This window comes from Capricornis sumatraensis, chromosome 4 (genome assembly GCF_032405125.1).
Source record: "Capricornis sumatraensis isolate serow.1 chromosome 4, serow.2, whole genome shotgun sequence".
Classification (NCBI taxonomy): Eukaryota; Metazoa; Chordata; class Mammalia; order Artiodactyla; family Bovidae; genus Capricornis; species Capricornis sumatraensis.
This window is the reverse complement of record NC_091072.1, coordinates 111,414,163-111,435,128: the sequence shown is the minus strand read 5'-3', so window position 1 is coordinate 111,435,128 and position 20,966 is coordinate 111,414,163. Positions and strand designations below refer to the sequence as shown.

At 43.0% G+C, this 20,966-nt stretch overlaps 1 protein-coding gene across 1 annotated transcript in view; it reads left to right on the top strand.

The window, feature by feature from the left end:
- Positions 1–20,966, top strand: part of LOC138078705 (putative tetratricopeptide repeat protein 41) — a 72,157-nt gene that overhangs the window by 43,618 nt on the left and 7,573 nt on the right. Inside the window, 3 exon segments of the mRNA XM_068971480.1 lie at positions 4,708–4,855; positions 5,760–5,912; positions 9,922–10,055. Of these exon segments, the coding sequence (XP_068827581.1) occupies positions 4,708–4,855; positions 5,760–5,912; positions 9,922–10,055 (435 nt within the window).

The window sequence follows — 20,966 nt, the reverse complement described above, 5'->3', positions numbered from 1 at the left end:
ACCGGGTGTGTGAGCTTTGTTTGCTTGATTTTTTTGGTGGGCATGTGAGGGTTAACCCTGAGCATGCCTCCTTTGACAGACCATCCTTTTAGCATGTGGGAGGCTGTTGTGACACACCTCGTACTGCTTTGAGCAGTAAGGGGACCACTGGCTGTGAAGCCAGCCTTTCTGGCTTCAAATCCTGCCTCTCCACTTCTGTCTTTTGCTGTTATTTATTTATCTATTATTTTTATTTTTAGGCTCATTGCTTTTATTTACTTGTTAAGTTTGTTTTTATTTTTTGACTCTCAGACTTGAAGAAAGTAGGGGAAACCACTACACCATTCAGGTATGACCTAAATCAAATCCCTTATGATTATACAGTGGAAGTGAGAAATAGATTTAAGGGACTAGATTTGATAGAGTGCCTGATGAACTATGGATGGAGGTTTGTGACACTGTAGAGGAGACAGGGATCAAGACCATCCCCAAGAAAAAGAAATGCAAAAAATCAAAATGGCTGTCTGAGGAGGCCTTACAAATAGCTGTGAAAAGAAGAGAAGTGAAAAACAAAGGAGAAAACAAAAAATATACCCATTTGAATGCAGAGTTCTAAAGAATAGCAAGGAGAGATAAGAAGTCTTCCTCAATGATCAATGCTAAGAAATAGAGGAAAACAATAGAATGGGAAAGAATAGAGATCTCTTCAAGAAAATTAGAGATACTAAGGAAACATTTCACACAAAGATGGGGTCAATAAAGGACAGAAATCGTATGGACTTAACAGCAGCAGAAGATATTAAGAAGAGGAGGTGAGAATACACAGAAGAGTACAAAAAAGATCTTCATGACCCAGATAATCATGATGGTGTGATCACTCACTTAGAGCCAGACATCCTGGAATGAGATGTCAAGTGGGCCTTAGGAAGTATCACTATGAACAAGGCTAGTGGAGGTGATGGAATTCCAGTTGAGCTATTTCATATCCTAAAAGATGATGCTATGAAAGTGCTGCACTCAATTTGCCAGCAAATTTGGAAATCTCAGCAGTGTCCACAGGAATGGAAAAGGTCTGTTTTCATTCCAATCCCAAAGAAAGGCAATGCCAAAGAATGCTCAAACTACTGCACAATTGCACTCATCTCACACACTAGCAAAGTAATGCTTGAAATTATCCACGCCAGGCTTTAGCAATACGTGAACCATGAACTTCAAGATGTTCCAGCTGGATTTAGAAAAGGCAGAGGAACCAGAGATCAAATTGTCAGCATCTGCTGGATCATTGAAAAAGCAAGAGAGTTCCAGAAAAACATCTATTTCTGCTTTATTGACTATGCCAAAGCCTTTGACTTGTGTGGGTCACAATGAACTGTGGAAAATTCTGAAAGAGATGGGAATACCAGACCACCTGACCTGCCTCTTGAGAAATCTGTATGCAGGTCAGAAAGCAACAGTTAGAACTGGACATGGAACAACAGACAGGTTTCAAATAGGAAAAGGAGTACATCAAGGTTGTATATTGTCATCAAGCTTATTTAACTTATATACAGAGTACATCACGAGAAATGCTGGGCTGGATAAAGCGCAAGCTGGAATCAAGATTACCAGGAGAAATATCAATAACCTCAGATATGCAGATGACACCACCCTTATGGCAGAAAGTGAAGAAGAACTAAAGAGCCTCATGATGAAAGTGAAGGAGAAGAGTGAAAAAGTTGGCTTAAAGCTCAACATTCAAAAAACTAGGATCATGGCACCTGGTCCCATCACTTCATGGAAAATAGATGGGAAACAAAACAGTGGCAGACTATTTTTTTGGGCTCCAAAATGACTGCAGCTGGTGACTGCAGCCATGAAATTAAAAGACACTTACTCCTTGGAAGGAAAGTTATGACCAACCTAGACAGCATATTAAAAAGCAGAGACATTACTTTGTTCACGAAGGTCCATCTAGTCAAGGCTATGGTTTTCCAGTGGTCTTGTGTGGATGTGAGAGTTGGACTATAAAGAAAGCTGAGCACAGAAGAATTGATGCTTTTGAACTGTGGTGTTGGAGAAGACTCTTGAGAGTCCCTTGGACTGCAAGGAGATCCAACCAGTCCATCCTAAAGGAAATCAGTCCTGGGTGTTCATTGGAAGGACTGATGTTGAAGCTGAAACTCCAATATTTTGGCCACCTGATGCGAAGAGCTGACTCATTTGAAAAGACTCTGATGCTGGGAAAGGTTTACAATCAGACAAGGAATAAGGACTCTAGATTTATGTCATATTTAAATAGCTATGTCAATTAGCTTCTGTTGTATAGCAAACCACCCTGAAACTCAGCAGGTCAAAAACCAACAACCACTTGTTGTTGCCCATGTCTATGGGCCACCAAGGGGATCCCCCTCATCTGGGCTGGGCTCATGCAAGCAACCCAGCTGGCAGGGCCAGTGGGCTCCAACTCTCAGAACACCTCACCCTGATGTCTGGTGGCAACAGGGTTCTGGGCATGAGCTAGCTGCTCATCGTTCAGGAAATAGTCCAGTCCTGCTCCCCTGGGGGCCTGCAGAATTCTGAGAGTGAGAGCACATGTTTATGCCTAAACTGAGATCTGGCACCGCACCCTCTTACTCTGCATGTAATTGGTCACAACAAGTTGCTAGGCTTCAGTCCGGGGCCAAGAAAGAGACTCTGACCTCTGGATGGGAGGAGGTGCAGAGTGGCATTACCAAGGAGAGAGCTGGGTACAGGTTGGCATGGAGAATTACAGCTATCTTTATAGTCTGCTGTAAGATTTAAGGTCACCTTGGGAAAGTTAGTTACCCTCTCTGCATTTCACCTGTAAATCCTCCTTGATAGTAATAGTTAACAGTCGTTTCATGCTCACTCCGTACAAAGCACTTCATGTTCATGATCTCTTTTGTCTTCTGGTATACCTCCAGTGGTATATACAGTTACTCCCATTTTACAGATGAGGAAACTGAAGGTCAGAGAGATGAAATAAGGTACGTCAGCTCCCAGCGCTGGCACCTCTGGTGCCACGAGTCTGAGAGGCCTATCTGACTGCTTATCCAGGCCTGTCTGGCCCTAAGGCCTGTCTGCACAACTCGTTGCTGTGCAGAATCTCTTCTAGTGTTGGCCTTTATAAAGCTCTAATGCTAAAGCTGAAACTCCAGTACTTTGGCCACTTCATGCGAAGAGTTGACTCATTGGAAAAGACTCTGATGCTGGGAGGGATTGGGAGCAGGAGGAAAAGGGGACGACAGAGGATGAGATGGCTGGATGGCATCACCGACTTGATGGACATGAGTCTGAGTGAACTCTGGGAGTTGGTGATGGACAGGGAGGCCTGGCGTGCTGCGATTCATGGGGTCACAAAGAGTCGGACACGACTGAGCGACTGAACGGAACTGAACGGAATGCTCCACATGTAGAGGCTGGCTTCTAAGTCATCATCCTAATGCAGGCAGGCCTGGTTGCAGGCATGCTGGGACCGTGGTAAGCAAAGGAAACCCATGTGGAAACCAGCGATACTTCTGTGGGTTCCGGGACTGGCCTCCTAGAGCCAGTTGGGCAACGAATCGGGTGCTATTGATGATGGGATGTTTTTTGATAATTTAATGGTAATCTTTTATGGTTAAAGCTGAATTCCATAGTATAGGGAGTTAAATCTGCCTTGTTTACTGCTAGCAATACTCTAATAACATCTTCTAGAAGCATAATTATAGTTTTATCTCTTTCCATAATAGAGTGTGGGCTTCCCTGGTAGCTCAGACAGTAAAGCAGTAAAGCATCTATCTGCAATGTGGGAGACCCGGGTTCGATCCCTGGGTCGGGAAGGTCCCCTGGAGAAGGAAATGGCAACCCACTCCAGTACTCTTACCTGGAAAATTCCATGGATGGAGGAACCTGGTAGGCTACAGTCCATGGGGTTGCAAAGAGTCGGACATGACCGAGCGACTTCATTTCAGTATAATAGAGAGTGGCTTGGAAAATCGTGGACTTCCCTGGTGACTCAGCTGGTAAAGAATCTGCATACAATGTGGGAGACCTGGGTTTGATCTCTGGGTTGGGAAGATTGCCTGGAGAAGGGAATGGCTACCCACTCCAGTATTCTGGCCTGGAGAATTCCATGGACTGTATAGTTCATGGGGTTGCAAAGAGTTGGACATGACTGAGTGACTTTCATTTTCACTTTGGAAAACCATAAAACTTTCTACTTTTTAGAAGTCTCTTATTGTTAGCATATCTAACTCAAAATAACTCGCAAAATCTTAGGCCTCTGCAAAGGGTACATTTGATGTGTTTCTAGGTACAGCGCGTTATTTATTAACTAGGTTTATGGGGCTTATTCATGTGTTTCTGTCATAAGGCTTTAATGTTTCGTTGTTCCTTATTCAAGGCTGTACCAGCTGCCTTTTGTAGAACTCGGTTACCACATGATAGTTGGTCTCAATACATCCATATTCTCTATTTCTGACCTGTTCATTTGTAAAATAGACTTGAATTTGGTTTCAGTCTATTGTCTTTGTTCCTTGGCCCCATAACTGCTGTCCACATACAAAATTTGTTACTTGAAAACCAAGCCCCATGCAATGTCGGTCAGTAATTGATTTATTAAGAAAAAACCCCAACTATTGGCAGCGATGAAGAAATGCTACCAAATGCTCTGCCTAGTGACTTCTTAACTCTTCTGTAGGAAAAAGCCTTAAGCATCATTTCTTTGCCAAAATGTATTCCCTGCAGGCAGAGTGCTGAACAACCTGGCAAAGTCAGCATCTGAGGAGTACTTAAAAGAAAACCATATTTTGCAATGTGCTACCGAAATGTCCAGCTTATTGGACAGCAATCCCTGCGACCAGGCTACCATGAAGTACACCGAAGGTGTTTTAACGTAAGCGTGTGTTTTTCTTGAAAAATGTCTTAGTTTTCTGTACTAGCTGTTATTGTTACAATTAATCTACTTAATCCATACTTGCCAATCCATGTCCCACCTGGCTGATTGAGTTAAGAAAGGCTGAATTTTAGAATTTCTATCCTCTGGTTCAGTAGTTCTCAACTATGGGCAATTTTGTCCCCTGTGGAACCTTTGGCAAAGGTCTGGAGACATGTTAGCTTGTCATGACTGGGGGCATTGCTACTGGCAGCTAGTGGGTACAGGCCAGGAATGCTACTAAACATTATATACTGCACAGGACCCTCTACAACAAACTGTCCAGCCTGAAAGGTCAATAGTAGAGATGTGGATGAACCTAGAGTCTGTCATACAAAGTGAAGTAAGTCAGAAAGAGAAAAACCAAATGTCGAATGTTAACGCACATATATGGAATCTAGAAGATGGCAGAGAGGAACCTGTTTGCAGGGCAGCAGTGGAGATGCAGATGTGGAGAATGGACTTGTGGACACGGTTTGGGAAGGAGAGGGTGGGATGAGTCGAGAGAGTGCATCCATGTATGTATACACTACCAGGTGTGAAATAGATAGCTAGTGGGAACCTGCAGTTTTGCACAGGGAGCTCAGCTCGGTGCTCTGTGATGACCTAGACTGATGGGATTGGGGTGGTGGTGAAAGGGAGGCTCGAGAGGAAGGAGAAAAATAGTGTCCCAGTTTCTCATGAAGATGTACGCACATCTTATCAATCACTTTGAAAGCCTCAAATCTCTGCTAATATAAACTACTGTGCTGTTTTGTGTCTTGAATACAAAGGACGTTTATGAGATTTGTTTTTGGGAGCATAACAAAGGTAGCCAACATGTATTGTGCCCAGTAAGTCGCACACGTGTGCATTTTGTTTTCAGATTTGCTGCTGGAAACACTTGTCTTGCAAAAATGAAACTTCAGGAATGCTTACATATCAGGAGAAATTTGTTTGGCGAGACAAGCATCCTAGTTGGGGAAATTATGGAATTTTTAGCAGATTTACTGTTTTTCCCACTGAGACACAGTGAAAGGTAAGTTTTTATGAAATGTTTCAAGTTGTGTGTCTCCACCCCCCTCCCCCCTAAAAAAAGCCCATGTTTGGCAGGGAGATCTGTACTCACTCATAGGGGTATCTCACTTCTTTGGCTCCAGCCTTGTCCAGAAAATGAGAGACTCACCAGGCCTGAGATTTCGCCCTGAACTATTTGCAGGACACTGACCATCATGAATTTGAAAGGCGCTCTTAGCTCACAAACCACGTAGAGGTTTTGGCAGGAGGAAAAGTAAAAAGGAGCGCAGCGTCACACCCCCGGCATCACTCTTGGGTCTTGTGAGGAAAGGGGTTGTGCTTGAGGCCTCTGTGGAGTGTGGGTCTGTAGCATCATGCCTGCTGGATGGACAGTTACTGAGAGGAGACATCAAGGGTGGGGAGGGGGTAGACTGGGTAAACTGATCTAACAGGATCCTTGCTAAGGCAGGCCATGGGGAGCAGAGGTCACTGTGGGACAGTGAGGGTGAGGAATTGGAGAAGGACGGTAATCAGATATCAAGCAGGGCTGAACTGACTGAGCAGGATCCCCGCTGAAGCTGGCCAAGGCAGAGATGAACACAGAAGCCCAGAAGTTGAGGTCTAGTTGGGAATTGCTCAGGAGGGCCTGCATAGAGTTTGGTCAGGAGACACTGTCAGCACCTGTGTTTTAAAGCAGGTTGTAGGTATCACCCTCTGGGTCTAATTCCTGTTAGGATCTGCCAGGCAAGACTGCTTCTTCCTTTGACAGGCTGGTGTGAGTGAAGGTTCTCTGTGAATGCACAGGGAGTCCATCACGCCCTTCCTTCAGCCTGGCCTGCATCGTTTTGCAGCCAGATGAGCTGACTGAAGGGTCAGGGATGTTCTAAGCGAAATTATAAAGTTTTGAGGTTTTGCTTTTTTGCAGCCCCTCCCTCTCCTCCCTGTTCCCTGCCTTGCCTTTCACTTTTCACTGTCCACCATCCTGGAGAGCATGTTATTTACACCAGGGAGAGGACCTCTTCTGGCTTTTGCTCCCAAGAAGAATATGACATGAGTCATCTCTGGCATTGAACTGCAGATCAGTATTAACGCTTTCCAAAAGTGCTGTGCATGGTCAATCGTGTCTGACTCTCTGTGACCCCAGGGACTGTATAGCCTGCCAGGTTCCTTTGTCCATGGGATTTCCCAGGCAAGAATACTGGAGTGAGTAGCCATTCCCTTCTCCAGGGGATCTTCCTGACTCAGGGATTGAACTCATGTCTCCTACATCTCCTGCATTGGCAGGTGGATTCTTTACCACTGAGCCACCTGGGAAGCCCTTTCCAAGAGTATTTACCTTTCAAAGAGTAGTCCCTAATGGGAAAATGCTGGACAGCACAGCAAGCTGGGCTCGGAGCTCTGTGATGACTTAGAGGGGTAGAATTGGGATGAGGGGGAGGGAGGCTCAAGGGGGAGGGGAGAGATGTATACACATAACTGATTCACTTTCTTGTCAGCAGAAACTAACACAACATTGTAAAGCAATTATACTCCAAGAAGCAAAAAAAAGAATAGCTCCAATAAAGGTGCTTCTAAGAGTCAAGTTACCAGTGCTCTACAGCAGTGCTGAAATGTTGGGCTCTGGGGTTCAGTTGCCTGGGTTCAAATTTTGTTTCTACTGCCTGGTAACAGTGAGAACCTGGGCACATACTTAACATGTTGGTGTCTCATTCATTTCCTTGTTGGTAAAATGAGAGCAGTGACAGTATCTTCCTTGCAGGACAATGCTAAGAACTGAGAGATCCTCTGTGTGAAGTGCTGAGCACACTGAACGAGTTGATAAATTGAGTTCTTAGTATTATTATTTTGCTCCCTAGCAGGGAATTTTTGAGGCACTTGACACTACATAAACCTCCTTTTGTTCCTCTTAAGACCAGCACTGTGAGCAGAGAACAGGCCTTTCTTTAGGGAAGCAAAAGGCTTGACAGTAGAACCATTGCCTCATAAAAGAGAAATCTAAACACGTAGCATACTGACTGAGTCATTGCTAGGCCTGGGCTGCCCCACCTCGAATCCAGGGCTGGTGGCTCGTGACTCACGGGACCCTGAACCCTGCTGCTGTTCCACGTGCGTGGCCCCTGTGTCGGAGGAGCCGGCCATACTTGGTATCCTTCTTTCCAGATGCCCTTGTCCCTGGTCAACCTTCTGAAACGACCTAGAAGCCTTTTTCCTTTCTGAAGGTTGTCCTTAGGTGACCTCATTTTCCACATTGGTTAAGATCGGGAAATATTTTGCTGTGGGACTCAGCTCACCTCTCAGACATATGGAGATCCTTTCTCCTGGTGGCTAGGGGCTCCTGAAACAGCTCTTATGCCCTACAGAAATAATCCGAGGGTCCTGAGGGCCTTGGGGAGTGGGGATAGGTAGGGATGGATACATGAGGTCAAATCACAAAGTTAAAAGTAAGCCCCTGTACCCCAGGAAGGAGAAGGATGAACAAAGGGTCATAAGAGAAACAGGGATGTATTCTCAGTGAAGTCAGTGTCATTGCTGTCTCTCAACTTTGAACCCATTCACCAGCAGCCGTCTTTTCATTGTGTCCCCTCCACAGACAAGTGTTTCCACTGCCTCACTTCCTGTTGATGTCATTCACTTTCTCCCTCCACCCAGCTCTGTTTTGTCCATCCTTATGAATGTCATCAGTAACATCCTAGTTCTGTGTCTTTGCACTTTGATCTTGATGGTCCTCTGCTCTGGGGGCGTTTGACAGCATCATTCATTCCTGAAACTGTGCTCTCCTGGTTTCTGAGCTACCCTCCATCATGGCCATCTTCTCTGATGACACCTCGGGTTCTTTCATAGGTTTTCTCTTTCTCTCCCAACTCTCGACCAGATGGCAGTGTTCTCTTGGGTTCAGTTCTTGAACTCTGCATGTCTCAGTCACAGTGCCCCAGCCTTGCCTGTGCCTAGGGCTGCAGCCAGTATTCAGTAAGGCGATGGCTTCTTGTCTTGTCCCTGCCTCTTCAGACCTCCATCATCAGCTGCTCACATGTGCATCCACTGACCCTCTCCCTTTGGGTAGCCAGCATATTAGGGCAGTTCAGAGTGAACGTTATCAACAGTGAACACATCCACCCCCTCTCCCTGACAAAATGCATCTTCTCCCATGTCACCCAGTGCAGACCCCAGGGCAGCATCTTAATTCATCTTGGTGATATTTATTATAATCAGTCACCATGGTAAACCCATTCCATACATTTTCTCACTTAATCCTCACCACAGGTCTGTTATCCTCATTGTGAACATGAGAAAACCAAGGTTTAGGAGCCTTGGTGCCTGACCACTGTGTCAATGCCAAGCCCGCCTGACTTCAGAGCTCTAGCTCCTAACCTCTTCATCCTACTGCCCAAGAGGATGTCAGGGCTCCTGGCACCAGGCCTACTACCTTCCATGTGATGGCAAGACTTAGCAGGCCTCCTGTCGCATCTGTGGCTGCTGCACTAGCTCAGACCCTCATCATTCTTTGTCTGGACCAACTGGTCTCACTGCATAAATCGTCACCTGCTACTTCACTTGCACCCAGGTGAAGTTTCTAACATGCAAATTTAATCATATCACTCTTTTAAAAAAATATTTATTATTTATTTAGCTGTGCTGGGTCTTATTTGCAGCATACAGGATCTTTAGTTGCAGCCTGTGGGATCTAGTTCCCTGACCAGAGGTTGAACCTGGGCTTCTGCATTAGGAGCACAGAGACTTAGCCGCTGGACCACCAGGGAAGTCCCTGAACCACGTCAGTCTTAATTAAAATGCTTCAATATTGAAGTCCCAAACTCCTAGGTTCACACTCAATACCCTTAAGAAGTGGTTGGTCCTATGTTTCACTCTCCAATCTCTCCTTCTACCTGGGGACACTCTCTGAGGGCAAGGGTTAGTCTTCCTTATCTTTGCACCTGGGCCCCAGCACCAGCATTCCATGAATGTTTGTTGGATACATGGATGAACACCATGCTTCTTCGATGCAAAACTATGATTAATTGTCTCTTTTCTAGATTCCAAAGGAAGCAAGCAATTGAATATTATAAACAAGTGATAAAAATAAAGGAAAATTCAGGCACTCTGGCCAACTCCCCACTCGTCAGGAATCAACTGAGCATTAGCCTAAGTGATACCTTGTGTAAATTAGGTAATTGCTTTGACATATTTCTATTAGAAGCAGATGACTTTTCCCTCCATCTCACTTGCATACTTTGCTTATTTTTAAACAGTCTTCATCTTTGAAGTCAGCAACTGCTGTTCCATTTTATTTTCAACTTTCTCTCTCTCTCTCTTTTTTTTTTTTTGCTGCTTATTTACTTTCCCTCATTAGATAAGTGTCTTAGTCTGTTGCCATAACAGAGTAGACTGGGTGGGTTAAACAACAGAATTTTATCTCTCATAGTTCTGGAGCCTGGGAAGTCCAAGATCAAGGTGTCAGCAGATTAAATGTCTGGTGAGTGCCTATCTTGGGCTTCTCAGGTGGCACAGTAGTAAAGAATCTGTTTGCCAATGCAGGTGATGTGGGTTTGATCCCTGGGTGGGGAAGAGTCTCTGGAGTAGGAAATGGCAACCCACTTCACTATTCTTGCCTGGAAAATTCTGTGGACAGAGGAGCCTGGTGGGCTGCTTTCCATGAGGTTGCAAACAGTTGGACAGGATTGAGCAACTGAGCACAAGGGCCTATCTACTGGTTCAGAGACAGCTGTTTTCTTGGCATGCCCTCACATAGTGGGAGAAAGAGCCCGAGAGCTCTCTGGAGGTCTCTTTTATAATGGCACTAATCCCATTCATGCAAAGATGTGCACAATAAGGGACAGAAATGGTATGGACCTAAAAGAAGCAGAACATATTAAGAAGAGGTGGCAAGAATACATAGAACTATACAAAAAAGATCTTCATAACCCAGATAGTCACAATGGTGTGATCACTCACCTAGAGCCAGACATCCTGGAATGTGAAGTCAAGGGGGCCTTAGGAATCATCATTACAAACAAAGCTAGTGGAAGTGATGGAATTCCAGTTGAGCTATTTCAAATCCTAAAAGATGATGCTGTGAAAGTGGTGCACTCAATATGCCAGCAAATTTGGAAAACTCAGCAGTGGCCACAGGACTGGAAAAGGTCAGTTTTCATTTTAATCCTTAAGAAAGGCAATGCCAAAAAATGTTCAAACTACCACACAATTGCACTCATCTCGCATGCTAGTAAAGTAATGCTCAAAATTCTCCAAGCCAGGCTTCAACAGTACATGAACTGTGAACCTCCAGGTGTTCCAGCTGGATTTAGAAAAGGCAGAGGAACCAGAGATCAAATTGCCAACATCAACAAATGACCCCATGAGCTGTAGCCCACCAGGCTCCTCCGTCCATGGGATTCTCCAGGCAAGAATACTGGAGTGGGTTGCCATATTCTCCACCAAGGGGTCTTCCTGACCCAGGGATGGTTTCTTAACCGCTGGCACCCTGTGGGAGGCCCTACTAGCTCAGTTAGGTGGAATTTACTTACATTTTAAGGGCTACTGTTGAAGAACTGAGAGCCTCTGAGACAAAGGGCCTGTTTTCCTGGTGGGCTCTGCTGTTGCCAGAGATGAGGGTAACAGGACCACATCTTTTACTGCCTCAGTACTTACTGGATTCAGTAGCCCATTCCCATGTTTTGGAAATAGTCACATGTTGAATTCTGTCATCTTCCTACAGCATCACCACCAAACCTGAGAATGGAGGAGAATGAGAGTTGAATTGGAGGCTGCAAATACTGGTTGGTAGTTAGCTGGAGAGAGGCCACTGCAGGAGGGAGGGCTGGGGGGAGTCAGGGATGTGATTCCCACAGATAGCACTTGCCAACCTTTGTGCCTCCGAGGAGTAGGTTCACATAGAAAGAGGGTTCAGTGATGGTCAAATAGATATCTCTTCGCCCTTGGGCAGCTTTGTTGATTTCTTCCAGCAGGCTACACTAAAAATTGCAGTTTCTGTAAATGCCACAACTAGAAAAATTCTGAAACACTATCAGAGCTCCTGAAATCTCATCACCACAGGACAGTCTACTTCAGCTTTAAAGAGTTGTTTTCAACCCAGGTTGATTTTGACCCTCAGGACAAAAAAGCTGGAGAAATGTTTGATGTCATGGCTGGGGGTGGAGAGTGCTAGTCATTTAGTCAGTGGAGGCCTAAGTGGTTGCTAAACATCATACGTGCCCAGGAAAGCACCCCCACAGTGAAAATTATCCAGTCCAAGGTGTGAATAGTGCTGAGACAAAGAAACCCTGATCTAAACCAACCACTTTCCCCAGCAGGTATGATTGGCATCCATATTACAGTAAAACAGGATTGCATTCAGCCTAGTCATTTGCTGACAAAAAAGACTTAAAATTCTTGATATCTGCAGGGAAAGAATATCTTCTGTTTTCACTCTGTAGATTTAGGAATGAGTGTGCCCATGTGTGTGTATACTCTTTTTTTTAGGTAAGGGTTTCCATGCTGAGTACATGAAAGAAAGATTTATGTTTGTAAAGAGAAAATGCAGATGCCAATCTAGAGCATGTTAGTGGAAAAGGAACTAGTTTACCTGATCTAGTTGCCTATATTTTTTTCTCAGTTTTGGTGACTTGTCTCTGATGAAAGTATAATGTATTCATTTGCTTTCTGATAACAGAGCCTCTGTGGAGAAGGCTATGGCACCCCACTCCAGTACGCTCGCCTGGAAAATCCCATGGACAGAAGAGCCTGGTGGGCTGCAGTCCATGGGGTCGCTAAGAGTCCGACATGACTGAGTGACTTCACTTTCACTTTTCCTTTCCTGCATTGGAGAAGGAAATGGCAACCCAATCCAGTGTTCTTGCCTGGAGAATCCCAGGGACGGGGGATCCTGGTGGGCTGCCGTCTATGGGGTCACACAGAGTTGGACACGACTGAAGCGACTGAGCAGCAGCAGGGCTTCTGTAATGGCAGTTGTCCTATTTGGTGATGCCTTAAATAAGTGTTCAGGGTATGTTTCAGTTTTGCAGTCCATTTTCAGTGTGGTTCATGTGGTTCCGAGAAAGTATTTTTCTGTAAGGAGCACTTTCTCGCCATAATTTTATTATTTTTCTCTCCCACTGTTGACTGAAGTTGATTCATTTTGCAGAAGGCGCACTCCAGGCTTACAGGAACACTGTGGGTGGTTAGGTCAGCTGTCAAGGCAGGATTCTTGGGCTTTTATTTCAGTCCCTGGTGGTGAGTGCTGATGGGTATCTTCAGTACAAGAAGAGGAAGACCTTGGGAGGGAAATAGACTGTTTATAGAGACCTTGGAATCATTTGCTCTTTGACATATTTTTGGTTTTCCTACATGGAGGTAGAAAAAATTTCCTCCATCCTCTCAGGGTCCCTGGCTGAGCTTGAAAATTAAATTGAAAAGACTGACTTTCGCCACCCCAATTCCACCTGACTCTGTGGGCAGAAATTTGAGAGCCTACTTTGATAAGAAATATTATCTTCAGCAGGCTTTTGTCAGAGGCCCAGGATCTCTTAGCTGCAGCTTTTGGACCTAGTAAGGAGTCCTGGATGATAGAATTCCACCTTTGTCACCAAAACTCTAAAAGAGAAAAAAAAATTTTTTTTTCCTTTACCCTCCTAGGTTCTCCTGCTGGGGCCCTGTAAAATTAGCCTCAGAAAAGATTGATTGAGGTTAAGTGAACTGAAAGTTGCTCAGTTGTGTCTGACTCTTTGCGACCCCATGGACTGTAGAGTCCATGGAATTCTCCAGGCCAGAATATTGGAGTGTGTAGTCGTTCCCTTCTTCAGTGGATCTTTCCAACACAGGGGTCGGACCCCGGTCTCCCGCATTGCAGGAAGATTCTTTACCAGCTCAGCCACCAGGGAAGCTAAAAGATTCATTAACAGGAGAAAAATCAAACAGAAGTTTATTTGTGTGTGCATCATACTTGCACACGCACTCAGGAATGAGCAACTCCAAGGGGTGGCTTGAACTTGCAATCTGTGTACTAACTTAGGGGAGAGGGAGGTGGGGAAAGGGCACTCATGGGAGGGCAGATAACTCTTTGGAAGCATAAATAGACCCTTAGGAGAATAGACGATGTGGCAGTTTGTGACAATGTCTGCCTGGGTTTGGTGCTGGCTTCTTGTTGCCCCAGGGAGGGGACTTAAAACACTTGAGTCCTTGTGACAGGCTCTGGTTTCAGGCACAGAAGGGATCCTAGGAACTCAAATAACTTGGCTCATAATAAGTCCCATGTCAGCATGGCCTACTTTGGGGTGACATAGTGTGATCCCCTTGAGAAAGTGAAAGTGTTAGTCGCCCAGTCATGTCTGACTTTTTGTGACCCTTTGGACCATAGTCCGCCAGGCTCCTCTGTCCATGGAATTCTCTAGGCAAGAATACTGGACTGGGTAGCTGTTCCCTTCTCCATAAGTTCTTCCCAACCCAGGGATCAAACCTGGATCTCCTGCATTGCAGGCAGATACTTTACCATCTGGAGCCACCAGGGAAGCCCCAGGTATCCCCTTGATCTACCTTTAATGGAAAAAGCCTATCTACAGGGAGTGTGCCCAAGGAGCTCCATAAAATATGAAGGAAGCCAGAGCCACATGTAGCTGGGACTCATCACTAGTCATTTTTAAAGAAGTCTTGAGGCCTCTGTAATAAAAGTGTTACCGAATATTAGTCATCAAAGCAATCCTCTTTAAGAGTTGTTCTATTGAGGAAAAAAGAAAACTATGGTATATGATGCTTGCTTGCATGCCAAGTCGCTTCAGTTGTGTCCGACTCTTTGAGACCCCATGGACTGTAGCCCACCAGGCTCCTCTATCCAAGCATCAAGCCAGGCTTGGCTTCAGACATCACCTGGCTGGTGGTGGAAGGTGAGAAATCTGCCTAGATACCAAGGGTGATCAGTTTGGAGGAGGGCTAAACTTACTTAGCAGGATTCTTCCTGATTGGAAGAATTGGACTCTATAGAGATGAACATAGAAGCCCAAAAGTCAAGCCTAGTTGAAAAAGCTCAGAGACTCTGTGAGATTGGCCAGTGAGATTGTTAGGTGACAATCTCTGTTTTAATTCCTGGAGACAGAGCAGTGAGAAGGACAGGTAGACCCACAGTATCTTCACTGAGTTCACAATGAGACCAACAAGCTGTCAGACAACTATTAATAAATACAAGACTGGCTGCAATTGTGGAAAATGCCACAATAGAGATGGCAGTTGGATAGCTAAACACACAATGGTTGAACTACAATTTGGCAAAGTGCTATCATGGCAAAGTACAAGTGCTAATGGGGGACCTCAATCTGTTAGATGGAGGGGCATGGGTGGAGCGTGCTTCTTAGGAAGTGATGCTTTAACTGAATCTGGAGGAGGAGGACTTGCATGTTAAGTGGTGGAAGGGAAAGGAGTCATCTAGACAGTGAGGACAGAATTTGCAAATTGGGAAGGAACAAAAAGGACCAATGGGGCTGGGATGCAGAAACTAATAGAGAGGAGAGAGGGTGCACTAGGGGGATAGCAGAGAGGTGTCACAGGCCCTGAGGGCTGGGTCAGTGACTTGGGATATTGCCTTAAGAGCTGCAAGGTTTTTGCAAAGCCAGGGAGTGTTAGGAACCTAGAGTCCTGTGTTCCTCCAGCATTGTCATCACCAGAGATTTCTCACACAAGATGCTCAAATTGTCTTGTATGTCCAGTGTCATGAAGGAGCTCAAAGAACCCATTTTTGACCTCATTTCTATTTCTGTAAGTATTTTGACCTTTCAAACAGACTGAACTGCCAGGGGGAAGAGTCTTGTCATTTATTCTTTGTCTCTTCAAAGCATCAGAAAGAGTGCTATCTGTGTAGGTCTATCACTATGCTGCATCAGTGCAGGAAGTATGAGGAAAGTGGATTAACAGGTTCTTTCTGGGGGGCTTACACAATTTGCCTGGCTTTCTGATAGAAGTGATGGCTCTGCTCCAGGATAACAACATTAAAAGAAGTGGCTGTAATTGTATTTTAGCCTATTGAGAACAATAATCTTTAGGGGACATTTTAGATATCAGTTTGGATTATAGATTAATGATGATAATTACTAGCTTGAAAGTTTTGGCACCTGCATCTTCCTTAGTCTTTTATTACATTTAATCAATGTATAGGCTACAATATAACCTTTCAAGGGATATAGAAATAGTGGGTATCCAGCAATGATCATTCATGTTTTAATTATCCTCACAACAGTTTTATGCATGAGATTATACTGAACACATATTGAAAAAGAAATTTGGCTTCCCAGGTGGCAGTCGTGGTAAGGAACCCACCTGCCAATGTAGGAGACATAAGAGACACAGGTTCAATTCCTGGGTTGGGAAGACTCCCTGGAGGAGGAAATGGCAACCACTCCAGCATTCTTGTCTGGGAAATCCCATGGATAGAGGAGCCTGGTGGGCTACAGTCCATGGGGTTGCAGAAAGTTGGACAAGACTGAGTGACTAAGCATGCAAATGACATAGTAAAATGATGGGTTCCTGAGAGGGTGATAATCCTGAGGTTTATTGCTTCTTCTGATCACATTTTCATGAGGCACTTCTTCAAAAATGAAACCTTTTTATGTTCAATATTTCTTTTATAGCTCTTCTCCTCTCCACTTTGATCCAGTTTCAAGAACAAACCTTAATCTCCTAAAACTGCTAATCCTAGAAAGTCAAGACAATCCCAGACATGGAAAGAGGATTTTTGTGATTTTGTTCTCTGCCACCTTTGACACAGACCAATCTTTTTTTCTTTAATTCTTCTTCTCTTATAAATGTTTAAATCCACCTATTGAGAAATCATTTCAGTGGGAGGAAAAAACAACTGTGGCTTTCATGTTCCATTCTGTCATGCTGAGTGTTATATATGGAATTGTGTAATTTGGATGAGGTATGGTAGATGAACATTCTGTTACTCCCCTCTCCCTGGGAATCTTTTACAGAAGAAATGCCAAGTATCTCAGTCACACTTGGAAGAACCTAAACAAAGGCACTAGTGGGTGACTTTCAGTGGGGTGAGTCAGTCCTCTTTTCCTCATTTGATTTTAAAACTCTTGGCTCAGCCAGAGTCCCCTTCTTGCTAGCAGGAGGTCCCTGAATCAGAAATGTCAGGAAAGTGATACAAACTTTACATTTTCATTTTAACTTAAACATATACATGTAATTCTTTGCATCAACTTTAAAATTCGAAGTTAGATCTTTGTTTTTAATGGGTCCTCTGATTGGAATTGAATGTCATATCTCTCAAAATGCCTCATCCACAGTTTTTAGTTTTAGTTTCTGGAGGATGAGAACTTCAGGCAGTTGTGATACTTCTGGGCAGGATTCTTTCAATGGTTGACTTTTTCTGCCTTCAATCTTTTATGGTTTTCTTGTTCATAATTCTAAAACATTCAGACTATTTTTCATAGAAAACAGCCCTCTTTCACTTCACACTCTTATGTTACTATTGTGTACCATACTTAGGTCAATTACCAAAATTAGACTAACAAATAAGGGTGATACCACCCTTATGGCAGAAAGTGAAGAGGAACTCAAGAGCCTCTTGATGAAGGTGAAACAGGAGAGTGAAAAAGCTGGCTTAACACTCAACATTCAGAAAACTAAGATCATGGTTTCTGGTCCCATCACTTCATGGCAAATAGATGGGAAACAATGGAAAAGGTGACAGACGTTCTTTTCTGGGGCTCCAAAATCACTGTAGGTGGTGACTGCAGCCATGAAACTAAAAGATGCTTGCTCCTTGGAAGAAAAGCTATGACCAACCTAGACAGCATATTAAAAAGCAAAATTAGTAGAAGGAAAGAAATCATAAAGATCCTAGCAGAAATAAATTAAAAAGAAATGAAAGAAACAATAGTAAAGATGAATAAAACTCTAAAAGCTGGTTCTTTGAGAAGATAAACAAAATTGACAAATCCTTAGCCAGACTCATCAAGAAAAAAAGAGAGAAGAATCAAATCAACAAAATTAGAAATGAAAAAAGAGAGATTACAAGAGACAGTGCAAAAATACAAAGGATTATGAGACTATTATGAACAGTTATATGGCAATAAAATAGATAACCTGGAAGAAATGGACAGATTCTTAGAAAAGTTCAATCTTTCAAGACTGAAGCAGGAAGAAATATAAATTATGAACAACTCTGAAATTGAAGCTGTGATCAAAAATCTCCCCCTAAACAAAAGTACAGGACCAGATTGCTTCACAGGAGAATTCTATTAAACATTTAGAGAAGAGCTAATGCCTATCCTTCAAAATCTCTTTCAAAAAATTGCAGAAGAAGGAACACTTCCAAACTATGAAGCCACCATCACCCTGATACCAAAACCAGACAAACACAAGACAGAAAAAGAGAACTACAGGCCAGTATCACTGATGAACATAGATGCAACAAAATTTTAGCAAACAGAATTCAGCAACACATCAAAAAGCTCATATACCATGGTCAATTTGGGTTTATTCCAGGGATGCAAGGATTTTTCAATATACACAAATCAATCAATGTGATACACCATATTAACAAGTTGAAAGATAAAAACCATATGATCATCTCAATAGATGCAGAAAAAGCCTTTGACAAAATTCAGCACCCATTTATGATTAAAACTCTTCAAAAAATGGGTATAGAAGGAACCTATCTCAACTGAGTAAAGGCCATATTTGATAAGCCCACAACAAACATTATTCTCAATGGTGAAAAACTGAAAGCATTCCCACTAAGATCAGGAACAGGAGAAGGATGTCCACTTTTGCCACTATTATTCAACATAGTTCTGGAAGTCCTAGCTACAGCAGTCAGAGAAGAAAAAGAAATAAAAGGAATCCAGATTGGAAAAGAGGAAGTAAAGCTCTCACTGTTTGCAGCTGACACGATACTGTACATAGAAAACCTTAAAGATAATATCAGAAAATTGCCAGAGGTAATCAGTGAATTAGCAAAGTTGCAGGATACAAAATCAATACGCAAAAATCACTTGCATTTCTATATACTAACAATGAAAAACCAGAAAGAGAAATGAAGGAATCAATTCCATTCACCATTGCAACAAAAAGAATTAAATATCTAGGAATAAACTTACCTAAGGAGACAAAAGAACTGTACACAGAAAATTATAAGATACTAATGAAAGAAATCAAAGATGACATAAACAGATGGAGAGATAGCCCGTGTTCCTGGGTAGGAAGAATCAATATTGTGAAAATGAGTATACTACCAAATGCAATCTGCAGATTCAGTGTGATCCCTATCAAATTACCAATGGCATTTTTCACAGAACTAGAACAAAAGATTTCACAATTCATATAGAAACACAAAAGACCCTGAATAGCCAAAGCAGTCTTGAGAAGGAAGCTGGCGGAATCAAGCTTCCTGACTTCAGGTTATACTACAAAGTTACAGTCATCAAGACAGTGTGGTACTGGCACAAAAGCAGAAATATAGACCAATGGAACAAGATAGAAAGCCCAGAAATAAGCCCCTGCATTTATGGACTATTTTTGACAAAGGAGTCAAAAATATACAATGGGGCAAAGAGAGCCTCTTCAATAAATGGTGCTGGGAAAACTGGACAGCTACATGTAAAAGAATGAAGTTAGAATACTTCCTAATACCATACACAAAGATAAACTCAAAATGGATTAAAGACCTAAATGTAAGACCAGAAACTATAAAACTCTTAGAGGAAAACATAGGCAGAACACTCCATGACATAAATCAAAGCAAGATCCTCTCTGACCCACCTCCTAGAGTAACAGAAATAAAAACAAAAATAAACAAGTGGGACCTGGTTAAAGTTAAAAGCTTTTGCATAGCAAAGGGAACTATAAGCAAGGTGAAAAGACAACTCTCAGAATGGGAGAAAATAATAGTAAATGAAACAAAAAGGATTAATTTCCAAAATATACAAGCAGCTCATACAACTGAATGCCAGAAAAACAAACAACCCAATCAAAAAGTGGGAAAAAGACCTAAACAGACATTTCTCCAAAGAAGACATACAGATGGCTAACACATGAAAAGATGCTCAACATCGTTCTTTAACAGAGAAAGGCAAATCAAAACTACAATGAGATATCACCTCACACCAGTCAGAATGGCCATCATCAAAAAGTCTACAAACAATAAATGCTGGAGAGGGTGTGGAGAAAAGGGAACGCTCTTGCACTGTTGGTGGGAATGTAAACTGATACAGCCACTATGGAAGACAGCATAGACATTCCTTAAAAAACTAGGAATAAAACCGCCATATGACCCAGCAATCCCACTCCTAGGCATATACCCTGAGGAAACCAAAATTGAAAGAGACACAAGTATCCCATTGTTCACTGCAGCACTATTTACAATAGCTAGAACATGGAAGCAAACTAGATGTCCATCAACAGATGAATGGATAAAGAAGTTGTGGTATATAGACTCAATGCAATATTACTCAGCCATAAAAAGGAACACATTTGAGTTGGTTATAATAAGGTGGATGAACCTAGAACCTATTATACAGAGTGAAGTGAGTCAGAAAGAGAAAGATAAATACTGTATTCTAACACACATATATGGAATCTAGAAAAATGGTACTGAATAATTTATTTACAGGGCAGGAGTGGAGAAACAGAGAATAGATTTATGGACATGGGGATAGGGAAGGAGAGGGTAAGATGTATGGGAAGAATAACATGGAAACTTACATTGCCATATGTAAAATAGATAGCCAATGGGAATTTGCTATATGGCTCAGGAAACTCAAACAGGGGCTTTGTATCAACCTAGAGGGGTCGGATGGGGAGGGAGATGGGAGGGAGGTTCAAAAGGGAGGGGATATATGTATATCTATGGCTGATTCATGTTGAGGTTTGACAAAACAGCAACATTCTGTAAAGCAATTATCCTTCAATTAAAAAAAAAAAAAGCAGAGGCATTACTTAGCTGACAAAGGTCCATCTAGTCAAAGGTATGGCTTTTCCAGTAGTCATGTATGGATGTGAGAGTTGGGCCATAAAGAAAACTGAGCTCCAAAGAACTGATGCTTTTGAACTGTGGTGTTGGAGAAGACTCTTGAGAGTCCCTTGGACT